An 18683-nucleotide genomic window follows, 5' to 3' on the forward strand; every position below is an offset into this window, starting at 1 on the left:
GGGGGTGAGTCATGCATTGCACGGGGGCACCGAGCAGTCATTCCTCTGTCCCTTAGGGGGCGGGTGCTGTCAATGGCACATGAGGGTCATGTGGGGGTAGTTAGACTGAAGCAGAGGTGCTGAGATTTGGTTTGGTGGCCAGGGATTGACAGAGAGCTAGAAACTCTTGTACATGACTGTGCACTTTGTCTGCTTAGTGGTAAAACAGGTGCTCCAGCACCGCCACCTTTGCAACCTGTTGACTGGCCCACCAAGTCATAGTGAACACTTCGATTCGGGCACGGGTTTCACCGGACATGTTTCACAACATGTAGTCACCGGACAGGAAGCAAGAACCGAACACTGTCAGAGCCCACAATCTGAGGATGTCCCTATGACAACTCACCCTGTGAGGACAAGGGCACGTCCTGCACACTTCCAGGACTTTGAAACTTCGTTTCATACTTAAGCTTGGTGGGAGGGGGTAAAATGTTGTGGTTGCTAACTAGGGATGCGTCGATCCGATATTCATATCGGGTATCGGCTCCGATAGTGCCATTTTTCTCGTATCGTGTATCGGTCAGAGAGGGCCGATCTAAATCCGAGATTTTTATTTTATTTTTTTCAGATTGTGCGAATTATTCTGTGTTACTTCTGAAGCCATATGATAGCTTAATCCTTCAACGCGTAGGATCACACCAGTGTGATCAGTCTTGGCGGTGTGATTAGAACTTTCAGTGCGTCACGTCATCAACCGCCGAATTTAAATCCGCTTTCGCGCTTTGGCTGGCGCAGAGCCAGATTGGATGCGCTGAGCGCTTGTCATATTATCACAAATATTCAGTGTTTTCAACCATATAATGCTTATTTTAGGTTTAAGACATTTAAATACACATAAGTACTAGCAAAACCATACATTTACAGTTTGTAAAATACACGCTGATGTCTATGGAAACGGCAATAATCATCCTTAACAATATAATCTGACGACATGTTTTTATTGATATCATATACAGATTGTGTGGATAACTCACACACACACGCGTATATAATTCAATCAATAATATATAATTCATTATATGTATAATTAAAATTAAATTAAAAAAAATTGAGAATAAGAAAAAAAATTAATACAAATACTAAATAAAAGAAACACTATAATATACAAATATTAAAATAACACTGTGTACAGTATAGTAAAGAGCTCAGACAATTTTGTCTATGAAGAATTTGATGAGAAGTGTTGGCCCTGTCTAGAAGCAACATCTGATATATTAATAAGCTCTCATTTGTGTTTTACAGCAGTATAAAAGGGCTCTCCCAACTCTATTAAAGCTTCTTTAAAATTCTCTGCATTAATCAAGGTAAAACGTAGGTGTCCTCACCAGTGGTTTCAAAAGGCTTTTCACTCTTTCTTTTCATGTCCTCTCTCTCCCCAGAAACCTAGAAAACAAAGACTTACACAATTATTCATCGCGTTTGCTGTCAATCACAAACATTCTCTGTTGAACACGCGCTGAAAACAACAAAACAGACCAAACGCTGTTGTATTAAAAGTCTTTTATTCTGTTCTGCTTGCAGCACAGCATAGTATAGTCTCCCTTGGTCGAGTGGCTCAGCGAGTGGCCCCCCTGTGAGGCTCCCCTACTGAGAGGAGTATGGCACAAGAACCTAACACAGTGGTACCGGGGGGTGCACTACCGTCCTGGCACAGAGTGGCATAAAACATAACTGGCTCTGCTCAGCTACATTATCATAAAGTATTACAGAGCAGCATCGCATGTGTTCGAATGTGTTTTCAGCATAACACACTGCAGCTTGGCACAGACAGAGCGCACACACATACCGTTTCCAAAAAAGCCAGGCCTGTGAGACACACGTGAAGACTGTAAAGATTTTGATGTAGCGAGGTCAAATCCATTTGCTAAGACCTGCTACGCTCATAGTGATCCTAGTGTGGAGCTTACAGCTGTGCATCACCACGTCCCAAAACTTTCACCACAGTGACACATACACACCTCAATCACAGCGTTGGTTATTTGCAACATAAATTCATTGTGGTCGATGGTCGGCCATGTTATTCATAAAAACACAGTTGAAAACTGGTCTCTGATGTCAGCTGTTATGAGACGGGAGAGGACAAAGAGACAAAAGAAGACCAATTCAAAGATAAATTTAGTAGATAAACATTATATGCAAGTTATTTGTTGAAATATATAATTTATATCTATATGTATATATTTATATGCTGCTGCTTTGATAAGAGACTTATTCTTAGAGTAATAAACAAACAAACAAACAAAACATTTACTGTCAAAGACACTATCAACACAAGAAGACACATGTCTAGAGAAAGGCCATTTTAAGATTCTTGGTGGCGGCGGTTCCTAATAAAACTTGTGCAATATGCCTGATATTTTATCATTTGAAAATGAAAAGAAAAACGACATTATCGTAAGGTCCTTGCTGTTTCAGCCCAAATGTTTTATCAAAGCTGTCTACTGCCTTTAATGTGCACAATGGAATGGACAGAGAAATCTAAATAATTTTTCACAGCTAATACATGAAACATCTTAATTATCAAGTCTGCTGACAGAAATGTTTGAAAACAATACTCTTGTCTTCAGCTATACTGCTTTGCTGAACAGCTATTTCTCTATTGCTATCTAAACGTCACAGACACATATATGAGGTACATCTATATATAAAGTAATCCAGACACGTATTACACGACAAAGTTGAAGTCAAAAGGATATACATATATAAGCTGCCAAATATTCTAAATGTTAACTGGTCAACACTACTCAGAATTACTCCGAAATCTGTGACAGTGAGGCAGAGTGTTATGATTGTGGTCAGAATTGACAAGATTTGTGTTACTGCCCTCCCGATTTCACCAAATAGAAGTCATCAGTGTTTAAAAAAATAAAAATCATCATCACCCATTATGTTTCTATAGTACTCCAAAGTCTCTGGACATTACTGTTTAGCCCATTGACAACAAAATATACCCCAATTAATTAGTACTACTTGTAAAAAGCTCAACATACAACAAATAAGCTTAACATGGCTCAGATGCAGTTACAAGCACACACAAAAAAAACAATTAGCCTGTTGGACTGTGCGTGGTTCTGTGTCAAATATGTACTTAAATAAATTCATACATATATAAATAACAGCATACAATGTTTCAAACCAAATTGAAAATAGTCAAACTTTGCTGCTGGCTTGACAAAGCCCTGCTTGAAAGTTTGAAAAGCCTTGAGCTTGAATACTTAAAGATTTATACATAAACATATTCAGGATTTATTAATTTATATTTGGTCTTTTTTTTGTTTTTTTTTTTGAATATTCTGTGGGAAAATCACAAACCTGATTAATCAGAAAAATATAAAACATACCTAAGTCAGAACAGCATACTGAGTCTGGTGGATGTAGCTTGAACATCCTCTGATTAAACACAAAGGTGTTGGAATTTTGAAAAACCCTAAATAATTTTTTTGCAATTACAATATGCTGGCTTTGTCAAGGCAACATCATTACAAAATTCATTAATCTGAAACAAAAGAAACACAGAAATCATACTAATACTTTGCTGACAAACATTTTAAATACTGTCTAAACAAAATACTGTATAAATAAAATTAAACATAGTTGACTCAGACCTGCTGCCAACACGCATTGCCCTTAGCAATATTCACAGTCAATTATAGCGATCACTTCAAAGATGCTAGCTTTTGGCTATTGGTAAAAGCTAAATTAAACAAAGATCTACCTGACTGGCTTGCTAATCAGTCTTTTCCTCACATGTAACTTAAATCCTGATCTGGCTTTTTTTTTTTACTAAACAGATATGTCTAGTAAAAGCATAAAATGCTATTATTTGACCAGTTTATTCTTGCTGCTACTTATACAGCTTAAGCAAACTTGCTAAGCAAGTATGAATATCGTGTCCAAAACTAATAAATGGCAGAGCAGAGCAGCTTGTAAAAAAAAAGGTGTAAAAACACAGTGTAAAACTGTAAACAGTGCTCTCCTTCGCCTTATCGCTCTCTGAATGATGACATGTCTTTCATCACTCACTGACATTTCGGTTAGCGAGTATAGTGCTGCAGTATGGCTAGCCCTGTCATCCTGGCACTCTCAACATCAGCATTCAAAGCTACCCTAACTGGCTCTGACGAGAAGGTCTCCCCCGAGAAAGCTACGATCTTAAAAGTGTCTTGGTTGCACACTGTGTTGTCATGGCAACACGTACATTCAGTCGAGAGGGGAAGGGCTGCCACCGATTATAGGTAGTTGAAACATTGCATGTGCCCTACAGCACAGTGCTTATATTCTTTTAATAACTCAACACAACTGTTTTGAACCAGATCACAAAACATATATATATTATATATAATAAAATAACTTGTAAATATAAAATATATGTATTGTAGGGTGACCATACGTGCCATTTTCCCAGGACGCGTCCTGGCCAGGATTTCTATATTGCCTAAAGTATTTTATGTTATTAATATATATTAATATATTTTGATATATTCATTTTGATATATTAATATATTTTGATGTCATACACCGATCGGTCTGCACACGCAAACAAAGCCAAAACCTAGATATTTTAGGCAATATAGAAATCCTGGCCAGGACGCGTCCTGGGAAAATGGCACGTATGGTCACCCTAATGTATTGTATGTTGTATGTAGTTAATTATGTATTGCTCAAGGGACAAGAATGAAACATGAGGACCTGTGAAATGGTTTCACCGGAACAGGACTGTACATCAGCTCAGTTTGGCATTCAGCTTCAGTAAGCCAATATGTGATCAGTCATGGCTAACTTACCCTGTTGCTAGGAATACAAACACTGACAACAACTCACAGAATGCTAGATGTCAGTTTGCGGAAGGTGGAGGTCAAGAAAAATGCTCTGAGAAGAGAAAAATGGTTTGCTACTTTCCTTTGTGAAAGCTTCCCTTGAGAGATTTTGAACAAATATACACAACAATTACATCATGATTCAGAGCTCTGAGAGCAAGAGAGAAAAAAAGATGGGCGTGGGATGTTAGGGCTTTGTATTTTGACCTCAGAATCTCCCTTCAAAAAATCGTTCCAGAGCCATCGAGCAGCAAAACACTCCAAGAAAAATCACATTTACCCACATTATTGACGCTCCACCTTAAAGCCCCCAAGAAGTAAGAAAAGCAAAGCCAATCCCATACAAACAGCCTCGCTAACATCAAAAAGATTTGTCAGCATGACAGTATTCCATTCTTATACAAGTAAAGAGAAAGGGCTACAATTTATGTGACATCCCAATCCAGGTTTGTCTCTGAGCATTAGAGCTTTGTGCAAGAGATGGGTGCCAGCGAAAACAACCCAACTCGACTGCTATGAACAGTTAACAGTTTGTGGCATGAGCAGGTGATTTGATCGCCCCTAGGGGCTACTTGCTGATGTTCCTCATTTAATTATGTTCCTCAGACCTCACTCTCCACACTGGAGAAGTGGGCAGAGCCTCGACGAGAGCACAGGCTCTTGGTTTTGAGGGGAAGATGTGGGGATTGATACATTTGGGGTTGGGTAAACGATCGCAGTTTCTGGTACTGGAGCTTAGCACTAAAGGAGGACAAAGACGAGGGCTGTGGGGCACCAGGTGTAGATGAGACAACCGATGGGGAGGACACTGATGAGGAGGAGGTAGGTGGAGGTACATGTATATGGTGAGAGGAAGAGGGTGGGGCTGGGAGTGCAGGGACCATTGGAGGGGGTAAAGATGGCGGTAGACTCTGAGGAGGGGACGGCGGTTGTCGGGACCGGTCTGAGCGTTGTGGTCTTTGTGCACTGAGGTTGGATTGGCTTCCAGATTTTGCCTGGCTCTGAGCCCGATCTGGTTTGGATGATTGCCGTTTGGGTCTTACACTGCTGCTGAAACTGTGGCAGTGAGGGAATAGCTCCTCCTGACTCCTAGAAGTCACCCGATTCCATTTGGAGTGAGTGCTGGCAAAGTGATGGGGTGACTGGCAGGAACAGGATGTGTGGACTCGACTCTTCTCTTGAGACCTGCTTTTAGATTTATTTTCGGTCTTCACTGGTAATTTATCAACAGACCAGTATCTTCGAGGAGGTGGGGGAGTCAATGGAGTTGGAGGCCACTGATTTGATCCTAATCTTTCTGATCCCCACCCTGTTCCTGCTCTGAACCCCAAGCTACTTTCTCCACCACCCCACCCTAAAAAAGAGTCATCTCTACTGTTTATGCTGCCTCCTCTTTCTCTGGCAGGGTAGGTGCCAAAGAACCATCCTCCTCCTCCAATGCCTCCAACTGCCCTTCCTTCGTGACCCTCCCAATATCTCTCAAACTTACCAAACTCTCCTGAGGAACCCTCATCATCTGTGTATATCTCAACAGTTTTTTCTCTGTCCCTTTCGGATTCAGAGTCCATTCCTCTGCTTTCTCGTCGTCGCCCCTGTTCTTCTGGCCTACTTCTTTCCACTTCAGACTCCTCATCTTCTTCTTCCTCGGAATCCCATTCGTGAAATGACAGGCCTTCTCTCGAGCAAGGCTTAACTCTCTTGTTTTTTCCCAAAAGGGGCCGACTCTCTCCACCTCTTCCTCGCTCATCTCTCTCAGCTCCTACATACTTTCGTCTTTTAGATATGGGAAGCAAGGGTACAAAAGACGATGGTGAATCAGAAGTTGGGTTCCCACTACTCCAAAATTTGACTGTTGAAGAAGGTTTGTTTGAGCAAGAAAAATGCTTGTTGTTGGACCTTGGCCTGGAGTGGCGTTGTGATTTTGGGCTTCTCTGATGCCTTTCCTTTCCTCTACTGCCTTCTTCATCTTCTCCACCTTGATCATCCCTATCTCTCTTTACTCCATCTCTGATAGTATCCCACTCATAACTCCTTGTAGAGCTTTCACTCTTTTTTCGGAAAGAGCTTCGCCTCAGTGCAGGATAAGAAGAGTATTCCTGTCCTATTCCTTTTTCAAAGACATCTTTCCTGTCCATATCTACCTCCTCTTGTTCAGTTCGTTTTTCCCTCTCCCTTCTTCTTGATTGTTCCTCTTTTTTCTTTTTCTTTTTCACCTTACGCCTTTTACTCTCCCTTTCTTTTTCACGCTCTTCTCTCTTCTTTTTCTTTCTACCCTTCTTCCTCCTCTTTCTCTCTCTTTCCCTTTCTTTATGATGTTGTTTCTCCTCCTTAACATCTCTATCTCCAGTTGCTCTTCTACCCTTTTCTTTCTCTCCCCAAGAGGTCCACCACTCTTGAAGCTGTGCAATCTGGCTGCCTGCTCTGTCTCTCACCTGCGCCCTCTGTCCGCAAGGTTTGCGGGGTGGTATAGGTGGTGGTGGAGGACTGCTAGGCAGGGATCGAGAGGACATACGTGAACGACTTTTTCTCCTCCCCAAAAGCAAGCTTGACTCCTCCTCCGTAAGCTCATCTGTGTCATAGTCCTCATACACATCTCGTACATCTGCCCGGTATCTGAAGCTCTGTGATGATGTGTACGATGATGAAGAAGAGGGAGAATTGGATCGGGAGACTGATTCTGAAGAAGAGGATGAACTGGAGGTGCTGGAGCTGCTGGAGGAATTGGATGTGTAGCATACATATGGAGAAGGTGAGGGCAGAGTCTGTGTTGGGGAAGAGAGGGGCACAGGTATAGGCAGAGGAAGAGGAGGAGGACGACGTCCTCTTCTCCCACCCCCATCCCTCATTCCATATCTGCCACCACCTCTCCTTCCGAGTGGAAGGATGTTTTCGTAGAGTGGCCCCCCTGAACCCTTCCTTTTTGAGAAGCTGCTTCTCCTCCAGATAGATTGCAGAGGTGGAGAGGGATGTGGCAAAGCAGGGTTAATTGGTAAGTGTCCAGAGTCTTGACCTTTAGGAGGTAACCGTGGGTTTCCAGAGGATTTTGTCCCTCGATGCTTAGTTTTTGGAGTTTGGATGCCTATGTTTTGAGGTTCAGCGTGTCCAGAGGCTTGACCTTTAGGAGGTAACCATGGGTTTCCAGAGGATTTCGTCCCATGATGCTTCATTTTTGGAGTTTGGGTGCCTATGTTTTGAGGTTCGGCAGAGACCCCTAAGCCTTCTGGATCAATTGGCCCATAGTATCTCTTGTACTCATCCAGACCCTCCTCTCCTCCACTTATTCCTGCACCCCAGTGAGGGGGCATGCCTTGGAATTGCGTTAAGTCTGTTATCCCACTGTTCACACCGCCAGGCTTCTCAGGGCCCACCTTTGGACGTGTCCACCGATTCACAACAGCTAATCGACGATCATGCCTTGGTAGGAATGTAGAGCAAGGCATGGGTGCTCCAAGAATGGGACTGTTCGATGGCCCTAGTGCCATTCCAGAATGTCCACCTGAAGGAGGGGAGCCAGGAAGAAGAGCATTGTATACTGGTGGCTGCTGGTGGTGTTGCTTTTGTTGTTGCTGCTGTTGTGCCATAGCGATGGGGGGATTGGCCAAGGCTGCAGAGATCACATGAGGCGGTGGAGGAGGAGGAACTGTGGAGACATGATGATATTGAGGAAGTGTGCTTTGGGAGCCTCCAGGAGCTGTTTCATCCTCAAAATTGCAGCAGCTGTACATTCCCTGTAAGAGATAATAAGCAAAAGATTTACTTAGCAAACAGTTCAGGATATCATAATATTTCCCTTGGTGACATACAAACCGATTTAGACGCTTAGAAAATGTCTTGGTAAAGACGTGAAACATTACCATAAAAATGAAATTGTAAAGCTCCCAGTGCTTTAATGATGCAAGAGTACACACTGTAAGCTCAGCTAACCATTCTCTGTGGTAATGGCAATGCTGACCTCACTCTTTGAGTGTTCCATCTAACCTAACTGCCTTACAATACTCTCATAAAAAGTCTGGTTGCTTGCAAGGGGGATTTAAGGTTCTTCTAATTCTTTCCACAATGTACACAAAGACAGATTGTGATAATGCAGAATGAATAAATGATCCATCTTCTATCATCCTTTTCCACCCCTATTCATTACTATAAGAGAAGTTATAGGCTTTCATAAAATCCCTCTGTGTGTGCAATGGGAATGCTGGATGTGCCATCACATTTTAGAAATTACAGGAAATAAAGGAGTGTGCTGCAAAGTCTCCTTCTAAGGATTTAACGCCTGATTGCGAGAGATTACTGCGTGTCAGTCTTTGTTCTTGTTGCAAGTAACAAGAATTGCAAAAAGAGTAATCTTTCCTTTTACTTGCAAATACATTTAAATGATTCCAGTTTTGTTTATTAGGTTCAGTTTTACATTTACTGGGCTACAGATTTTAGTTTGCAGAGCTGGAATGAAATGATCATTATGACACAATTAATGTATTTAATCACTTTCTCTCAAATTTCAGCACAGTTTCATAAGAAATATTCATAAAATAAGTATATTTATAAGGGCTGTGAAAATTAAAGTTAATACTTGTGATTAGTTAAATGTTTTAAAATTTTAAGTGTGAAATATAAATATATGAAAAAGAGTTTGATATTAAATTTGATCCGTTCTGTGTGATTTCTAAAAATGAATGGGACACTTTCAGAACTGACTGAAACAGTTTGGAGCCACATCGAAAGTCTCTCACACACATGCACAATTCCCTATGGGAGCTCCCATTTATCAGTGGCCTAAATGACTGAGAAAACCATTATTCTACAGATTATTTATTTATAAATCAAACCCAGATGGGACATTTAACAATTGTAAAGTCATTTGCAGCCTTTATATGATGTAATGTAATTATCATCAAAGCTTAAAAAGTGAAACATCATCCACAAGTGGAACGCCATCATTCATAAAAATGTTAATGTAATCATCGGCGGAGGAATGTGGTTCAGTGGTGGTGGGGGAAGTATGCACATATATTTTGAGTGCCATTAACACAAATTGAAGAACAATAATTACATATATTATTTCGTTTTCTTTCCTTAAAAATGAACGGAATGCATTAACGTTTTAACAAAAAAAAACAATTGACAGCCCTAATATTTATATTATCTTGCTTTTTATTTGGGTCACTCACCCGACTGAAAGCTAGTAGGAAGTCCATTCCTCCAGAGCGGCCCAAACAATGGCGGAGCTTCCAATAGACAAGATGCTCCCATGCAAACACCAGCAGACTTAGGCCCATGGCAACCAGAAGCATATAGAACACTCCCGCCATGTTGTCTATGTCCAGCTTGGAACTCATCACCTCAATCTTATCATTATGGCAGATCCCAGACAGCCAGAGTCTTTCAAGCATGTCAATCTCATCTGAAAAAAAGGAAAAGATTTGCACAATGACAGGAGATAAGAAGCATGAAAGATAAGTAGGCCTACAAACAGGGGACAAGACAGATGGACAGAATGGAGAAAATGAAAAAGAAAGGCTAAAGAAAGCAAGAGAGCACTCTAACCCTATTGTTGGGAAAAGTAAGTCTTTAATTCAAATCTACAGACAGTGTAGATCTTGCTTTAGCTTCAGTTATTATTACACTGTGTTCACAAAAAGGTGAAAATGGAAAAGAAAAAACAGGAAAGGAATCATAAAAGGCAAGGAGGTGGAAAGAGAGACTGGAGGATAATAACAGCTTTGATGGAGGTCTGAAAAGAGATGGAGGTCGGAGCCCTGGCCCCCATCATATACACCTTCTACAGAGGCACCATCGAGAGCATTCTGACGAGCTGCATCACTGTGTTGTATGGTGCCTGCAACGCATCCTGCCGCAAGACACTTCAGCGCATAGTGAGAGCAGCTGAGAAGATCGTTGGTGCCTCTCTCCCCTCCCTCCAGGACATTTACAACACCCGTCTCACCCGCAAAGCCCTCTGCATTGCAGGTGATCCCACCCACCCGACACACAGCTTCTTTAGTCTGCTGCCATCAGGGAGGAGACTGCGGAGTCTCCAGGCCAGGACCAGCAGACTGAAGGACAGCTTCATCCATCAGGCAGTCAGGAAGCTGAGCTCCCTCCCGACCTTGACCCCCCTCCCCTCTTTTGCCTCATGCACCACTGAACTCTGACCCTCTGACGGACTCTCCCACTCCCCCCTCCCAAATACACACACACAGTCACTTTAATCAGTCTAAATAAGCTCTTTTTCTCTTCTCCCACTCCCCCCTCCCAAATACACACACACAGTCACTTTAATCAGTCTAAATAAGCTCTTTTTGCACTACAAATCATTATATCTGCACTGTTGTTTACTTCACTGGTTTGCACTCTATCTGCCGTGTGCTGCTTTATATATATATTTTTTTATATTTTTTTTTACATTTTACCTTATTTGTATATTTGTATAGTTGTATTTTATATTTAATCTGTATATCTGTATTTATGTTCTACTGTTAGTGTTATCTGTATGCACCAAGGGTCTGAGAGTAACGCAATTTCAATTCTCTGTGTGTATGTGCTGTACATGTGGAAGAATTGACAATAAAGCAGACTTGACTTGACTTGACTTGACTTGAAATGGCCTGGTTTCGAGGCTCTTGTGATAAGACAGGCCCGTAGTAGTTTGGAGATGAAAGCTCTAGACTGATGGGCCTACCTCCCAACAATAGCCATTAGTGCATTTATCAGAGTGAAAATGTCACTGTGGGAAAAAATAAAAAGCATGACAAGGGCATGTTTCTGGCAGAAAAACGACATATGCATTAAGATGACAGCTTTATATCGAGGATTATTCCTTCACTACGAAGGAAGGAGAGAGATAAGTCTAAATCATCATTTCATATGAAACAAAGCATAAAAACAAAACCGCGCTGACCCGCAGGTTAATTACGTTTCAATTTATGACAATATGGCCTTGAACTATGGCTTAAGCCGGGCTCACACTACAGGAGTTTTAAAATCCTAACTGATTATGAAATCTGGTTGCAGCACACACATAAGGAGAATCTTTGCAGATTATCTTGCCTCAAATCTTAAACATGCACACACTACAAGATTTTAACATCGTGGAGCATCACACACTACAAGATCTTATTAAGATTATCATGCCAGAGGAAGCGCCTCACCTGATCTCACGCAGCAGATCGTCATTGATATTTCAGTGATGTTTACATCGAGCAGATCGGGAGGTGCAAGATTCGATCGGTGAATGCCTCGCATTACCAGATAATCCGCGCCGAACATCGGGACCGATCGAGGGGCTCGACAAGATTTTTGCTCCGATTCTCAGGATGGGGAAAAATCCCATAGTGTGAGCCAGGCTTTAGATAATGGGAAATGTAATCATAGGAACTGAAATCCTAATATTTTTCATTATATTTATTCATTCAAACAAGCAAAATCAGCCCTGAGAATTTCAATCCAAATTGGGATGCGTAAAAATCGAGGTGTTCCGCTACCGCGCTGTTTACTGAAGTGACCCTTTGGCTATTCATAATTGTATTCATTTGCTGTGACAATTTTTCTAATATCATTTATCATATTTCAGTGAGACTCTTCCAGCTCCCTTTCACATTAATTATTTAATCATTATGGGGCAACTCACTAGGTTCCTCATCATTGAGTCTCATCAAAGAAAAACAAGCAATGCAGGAGAAAAGCATGTGAATGTGTGTGTATGTGAAACAGAGAAAGGGAGAAAGTGTAACATCACTCATAACGGTTTAATTTCCAAAAAATTCTGCTCACTCACTATGAAAACAAAACAATAGGAATGTTTGTTTGTCATAGTGAAAATCAGGGGTTTGAGACTGAGTATAGGAGATTACAACTCCACAAACAATCAACAAACCACCATTAGATACACCTGGGGTGTATCTAGGTATTCATTTCATGTAGAAATTCTCTTACCATCTCCAACTAGCTGCAGGAGGGCAAGGTCTAGCGGCCGCTTCCAGCGGGAGTTTTTGTGTAAGGCAATGCCATATCCTGTTGTAGCGAACACTTTGCCAGAGCCGATGGTCATTACTTTGCAGCCCTCGTCCTTGCGAGCCATGTAATTCAGGACAGCTGCATCATATATGAATGCATCCAGTTTTCTGCAGAGAGAAAGAGGAAATGGGAAACAAAACAACAAGGCATGGGTAAATTACTTCACAAGACTAATTATCACTTTATTGATTGTTACATGTAAAGACGAAAACATTGATGATCTTCAGGGAAATCCTATTTCTAAACTAAATAGTGTGTAATTGGTAATTAGTGAAGCCAATCAAGCACCCACCCTAGTTCTGCACCACGCTTTTGTTGGTTTAACAGCACTGAAAATACTTTTTAGGACTTTGATTTTTTTTCGTTAAAGGGGTTATATGATGTGTTTTCTATTTTTCCTTTTCTTTAGTGTTTCATGTAGCTATTTGTGCATGTATAAGATCTGCAGAGTTACAAAGCTCAAAGTCTCCCACAAAAGGATTTATTCTATCTAAAAGAAAAGGCTGATCCAGACCAGGCTAAAACGCCTCATTCAAACACGCCCCCACATGTCTACGTCACGATGTGGAAATATTTGCGTAATACCGCCCAAATGTTCATGCAAAGAAAGAAGGCGTGGTTTCAGGAACCACAGTAGTGTTGATTCAGCCATGTCAGTGAGACGCTGCGTGTTTCTGTGCGAAAGCAAAAGCACTTTATTGGGCCTTCCGAAAGTAAATGCAATTAGGAATCATTGGCAATTGGCAAAAAATAAAAAGATTTATTTACAACAGAACAGCACAACCCAGATGTTCGAATTTGTGCAACGCATTTTATGGACAACAGTTTTGTGAACCTGAGTTTTTTTAGGAGCTCTTGGTACAAACATACATACATAAATATATGACACTGAGAACAGAAAGAACATTTAAATAAGACTAAGGAAAAAACAAAAAAATAAATAATAATAATGTCGTATACATCTGGAACATTAGATTTATGTACAGATTTGTGCTTTTACTGTATATATAGCTGTATAAATAAAAATATGTATATGTATTTAAATAATACTTGAGAGAGAGGCAATAATTAGTTATTAAGAAATTAATTACAGAAGACAGGTGGTAATTTCTGTGTTATGCCTAGTTCACATTACAGGATTTTAAGCCCGATTTAAACCCGATATGCAAGTTAACGAGCTCGCCGACAGGTCGGACTATGATTGGGGGAAAATCAGCGGGTGATCAGCGCTCAGCAATCTTTATGTGTGAACCACTCAACAACGCTTCAAAGAGGCTCACTGACGCATTGCCGACGCCAAACAAATATCTAGCAAGCTAAATATCTGGACTTGTCGGCCGACTCGACATAACGTGGTGGCATGTGTCGCGACAAGCTACAGCCAATGAGAGAGCAGGCAGTGCCGATCCTAGATTTCTGGGGGCCCTACGCAAAACTGTGTCAGGGGGAGGAACACTAAAATGAAATCATCTTTGAGAGCAAGTGTGCCCCCTGGTGTTTCGGGGGCCCTACGCAGCTTGCATATTTTGCATATAGGGAGGATTGGCTCTGAGAGCAAGGCATGGGTTGAGATCAGCGGAAGCAAAACAGAAGCAGCAACACGGCTTTAAGAAAAGTTTGGACACAAGAAATGGAGCAAATTTTTAAAAACAGATCATCACGCAAACAGCTTGCAGCACTAATTTCTTTTCTACGTCCATTTTCAAATAAACAAATCCTGTTTCACTTGTTGTTTTGCGTCATTCCAGTTCCACTTCTCACGTGTGTTTTCATGACAAAACTTGGTTTGGGGACCGTGTAGAGTCATTGGGTGACAGAGTTGTTGTCAGCTCGTGTATTGTGTGGAGCCCTGTTGCGGATCATTTATGTAGTGTCGCGTAATGTGAACACCACAACGACTTCCAAGACAGACAGCAAGTCATGTAGTCTGAACAGCACAGCGATCTGCCCACGTTTTAAATCATGTAGTGTGAACTAGGCTTTAGCGGTTTAAGCTGGAGATGGCATGGGGGGAAAAACTTTTATGCCTAGATGTTCTAGTGCACAGAGATCTGTAACTGTCTGCCAGACAGTTATTGAAGTGCACAGAACCGACTCAATAACAGCTGAGTAAAACTGTCATCTGTGCCTGTGGAAGGTTGAACTTTTTCTGTTGACGAAGGAAGGACATACTCTGCTGGGCCTTTTTCATAATGGAATCAATGTGATTGTCCCACTTCAGGTCCTGTGAGATGGTGGTGCCCAGGAATCTGAATGATTCCACTACTTCCACAATGCTATTCACGATGGTTGGAAGTGGGAGTGCAGGGGGGTTACTTTTAAAGTCTACAATCATCTCCACGGTTTTGAGCGTGTTCAGTTCCAGGTTGTAACTTGTGACTGCACCAGACAGCCAGCTGCTCAACCTCTTGTCTGTAAGACTCGTTGCTGTCCTGGATGAGACCTGTCTGGGATGGCTCCGTTCAACCAGTTTTATTTGCTAGGGAGCGGATATTCATCAAATTGGCAGCGGAGTCCTTTCGTGCTGTCGGAATTTCACTTCCCTTGTTTGTGTCGCTTGGAGCACTTCTATAGGATCACAGCTTCTCCAACTAGAATGTCCAGTAAAACGTCTGAATGCTCAAAAGTTGGCAAAAATTTTTTTGCCGTGCTATTATTGATGTCTAGGAGCTCGTCCCTAGTAAAGCTGATCGGAAAAAAGTTACTTAAAACAGGACAAACTAGAAACAAAAATAGTAAATGTACCAAGGAGCTACAAACCAAGTCAGCCATGCGCAGCGCCATAAAAAAAAAATCAGTTTTCAAATTCCTACTGTAAGGTTACTTTTATCTATGATTTGCATTAAAAATCAAGTTTCTGGAGGACTTTAAACAGATACGTCAGGTGCACTGAAAACCATTTCAATAAATGTAACTGCATTAATGTGTTTTCACTACATAAAAATAGTGATAAATCTATAGAAAGTGTGAAGAAAAGGAAATTATAAGGTATTGGTAAGCATGAATAAGCGTCAAGTAAATAACTACTACATGCATGCATACTCTGTTTTATATGCAGGTGGATTATCAAATACCTCAAGAGTTTTCTGGGACACGACTTGTTTCTTTGCCATAAATGTGATAATATATGCGCACAAGCACTTTGCAGAATAGCTCCAAAGAACACTGATATTGTCTGGTTGCTTAATAGGAGGGCTAATTTGTGCAGACACTGGTCTTCAAATAAATCAGATGTAAAAAAAACCCCACCTGAAATTGGGACCAGATTGGCTAGCAGCAAGTTTCCTGCAACGTCTGTGCTGTCACAAATACACATTTCTTCCATGGTGGAGATTGTTGAGTAACAGTTTGAAATGTGATGCTTGGAATACAGCATTTTGTGCAATTACTTTGCTAAGCAATCAGACTGAAAATGTTCACCTGCTGCATGATAAAACAGACAAAAATGGTGCTATTCTCTTTTTCAAATAATGCAAAAATCCACTTTAATCTTATTACTCCATATTCACAGTGCTAAATAATTCAGCAGCTGAATCTTATACAGTAAAAACATAAAAGTTGCTTTTTCAGAAGTCAAGTAAGCTTTCTGCCTTATCAGTCAGGTGCACTGGTATGCCTCTTTTCTTTGATCATATTTTTCCCACCTTGTAACATGCCAACGTCTTTGCAGCAAAAACCCAAATTGACAGCTTATTACTGGCTACTCTTCAACCTCCTGCTAAGCACACCTTGAGGTTATTAACAAGCTCTACTTGACCCTCCAAGACCAGCAAGCACCACATTAGCATTCAAGGTGGCAGCTTTTGTCAGAAGCGTTGTATCCAACAAAACAGAGCCCTTGGGGGAAAATGAGTCACACATTTCAGTAAGGGTGAAACCAAATGAACAGAACATACACAGACAGGTGTTTGACAGCACACTGGCCCACAGTGCAACCCGACTGAAATAGGAAGGCAGTAACAGCAGTAGGTAGGCTGTTGAGGTACACAAGTGCCTCTGAGAATCAGCTAGTGCCTAGTTGGAGACCTGACTTGTTGACTTGTGGGCTGGCGATTGCATTGCACGGCTTGAAATCGAAAGTCTCACTCTGCAGGCTACTATTAACTATTACACAAACCAAGTGCTTATGAATGACAGATGAAATCTTCACGAGAAATTGCAAAGCCTAAACATTGCGATTACACATTCTAGCCCGCAAACATAACCTTTTTTGCGATGGGATGCATATTCATGCCCTTTGTATGCAGGGACTTGAGCTTTAGATAGGACAACCGTAGACACACACTCCTGTGCACACAGATCCTAGGGCAGTGAGGCAGTGTTAGCGCCACCACACTGCTATTTAATAATTCTGGAACAATCATGGCATCTTATGATGCAGAGTAGTGAATGAATAATACACAAGTGCAGAATTGCTCCTTTCGGTGATTAAACACTACCAGATGAAAATGGAATGACATAAAATGCTCTTTGTATAACAAAGCCTGGCAAAGCTTTTAAAAAACTTTTGTTTCCTAAACCAGCGTCATGCAGAGTTGTGTCAACTGGCTAGGCACATAAAAGCATCATCACAGGAAAACTCAATGCTTGACTAAACAACTATAATACCACCATGCCTCTAAACTAAGCTCCCTCAGCTGTGGTCACAATGTGGCACTAACAAAAACACAATCTGCTACTACAGTATAAAGCAGGTGTCACTGTTCACCTTCTATATTAATACATTAAAGGTAATGACACTAGTGGCTAGATTTGCATTTCCAGAAGGAGGTAATCTTTTATACACACAACCGTCCAACTATATGATTTGTTATTGTATTTAGAGCAGTATTTTTATGGCATAATAACAACAAAGATCATATTTAGTGTGTCAGCATTCAACTTGAGCAGATACATTTACACTAAAATCAAGTCAGAGTAAGTAATTTGGAGATTTTTAAATATATTGTGTAAAAAGAAAAAGAAAAAAAAAACATTTTAAAAACTATTAAATTTATAACAGCCAAAAATACATGTAATTAAATTTAGTTTATAATGTTTTTTCATGTTTTTGAAAGACGTATCTTATGCTCAATAAGGCTGTATTTATTTGATTAAAAAAACAGTATATTGTTACAATAAAAACACTAATATTGTGAAATATTATCACAATTTAAAGTAACTGTTTTATAATTTAATATATTTAAAAATGTAATTTAATCATGTGATGGAATTTTTATTCCAAAGCTGAATTTTCAACATCATTACTCCAGTCTTCAGTGTCACATGATCCCACAGAAATCATTCTAATATGCTGATTTGTTGCTCAAGAAACATTTCTTATTAATATCAATGCTAAAAACAGATGTTAAAAAAGCATTTAAGCATTTATTTAAAAATAGCATTCATTTGAAATACCAATGTAAAGGTCTTCAATTTGGATCGATTTAAAGGGGTCATATGATGCAATTTCAATTTTTCCTTTCTCTTTGGAGTGTTACAAGCTCTTGGTGCATAAAGAAGATCTGTAAAGTTGCAAAGACTAAAGTCTCAAATCCAAAGAGATATTCTTTATAAAAGTTAAGATTCAGCCACGCCTACCTAAAACGGCTCGTTCTAACACGCCCCAACATATCTACGTCGCTATGTGGGAAGATTTGCATAACGCCGCCCAAATGTTCACGCAAAGAAAGAAGGCGTAACTTTTATTCTCGCTGTAGTTTTGTTGTTTCCGCCGCCATGTCGTAAAGACGCTGTGTGCTTCGTTGTGAAAGCTAAACTACTTTGTTTGGCCTTCCAAAAGAGGACGATATCTGCTTCGTCATGCCTGGAGCTGAT

At 40.6% G+C, this 18683-nt stretch overlaps 1 protein-coding gene across 1 annotated transcript in view; it reads right to left on the bottom strand.

Moving 5' to 3' along the window:
• Nucleotides 1-4773: 4773 nt before the first annotated feature.
• The window catches only part of LOC107656604 (glutamate receptor ionotropic, NMDA 2D-like), a 52118-nt gene continuing 38208 nt past the window's right edge, over nucleotides 4774-18683 (bottom strand). Inside the window, exons 11-13 of the mRNA XM_016444499.1 lie at nucleotides 12786-12973; nucleotides 10022-10254; nucleotides 4774-8584 (exon numbers count right to left, since the gene is read on the bottom strand). Coding sequence (XP_016299985.1) covers nucleotides 5459-8584; nucleotides 10022-10254; nucleotides 12786-12973 — 3547 coding nt within the window. The 3' untranslated portion in view covers nucleotides 4774-5458. The remainder of the gene's footprint in view (nucleotides 8585-10021; nucleotides 10255-12785; nucleotides 12974-18683) is intronic.

This window comes from Sinocyclocheilus anshuiensis, unplaced genomic scaffold (assembly GCF_001515605.1).
Source record: "Sinocyclocheilus anshuiensis isolate Anshui unplaced genomic scaffold, SAMN03320099.WGS_v1.1 scaffold1393, whole genome shotgun sequence".
NCBI lineage: Eukaryota > Metazoa > Chordata > Actinopteri > Cypriniformes > Cyprinidae > Sinocyclocheilus > Sinocyclocheilus anshuiensis.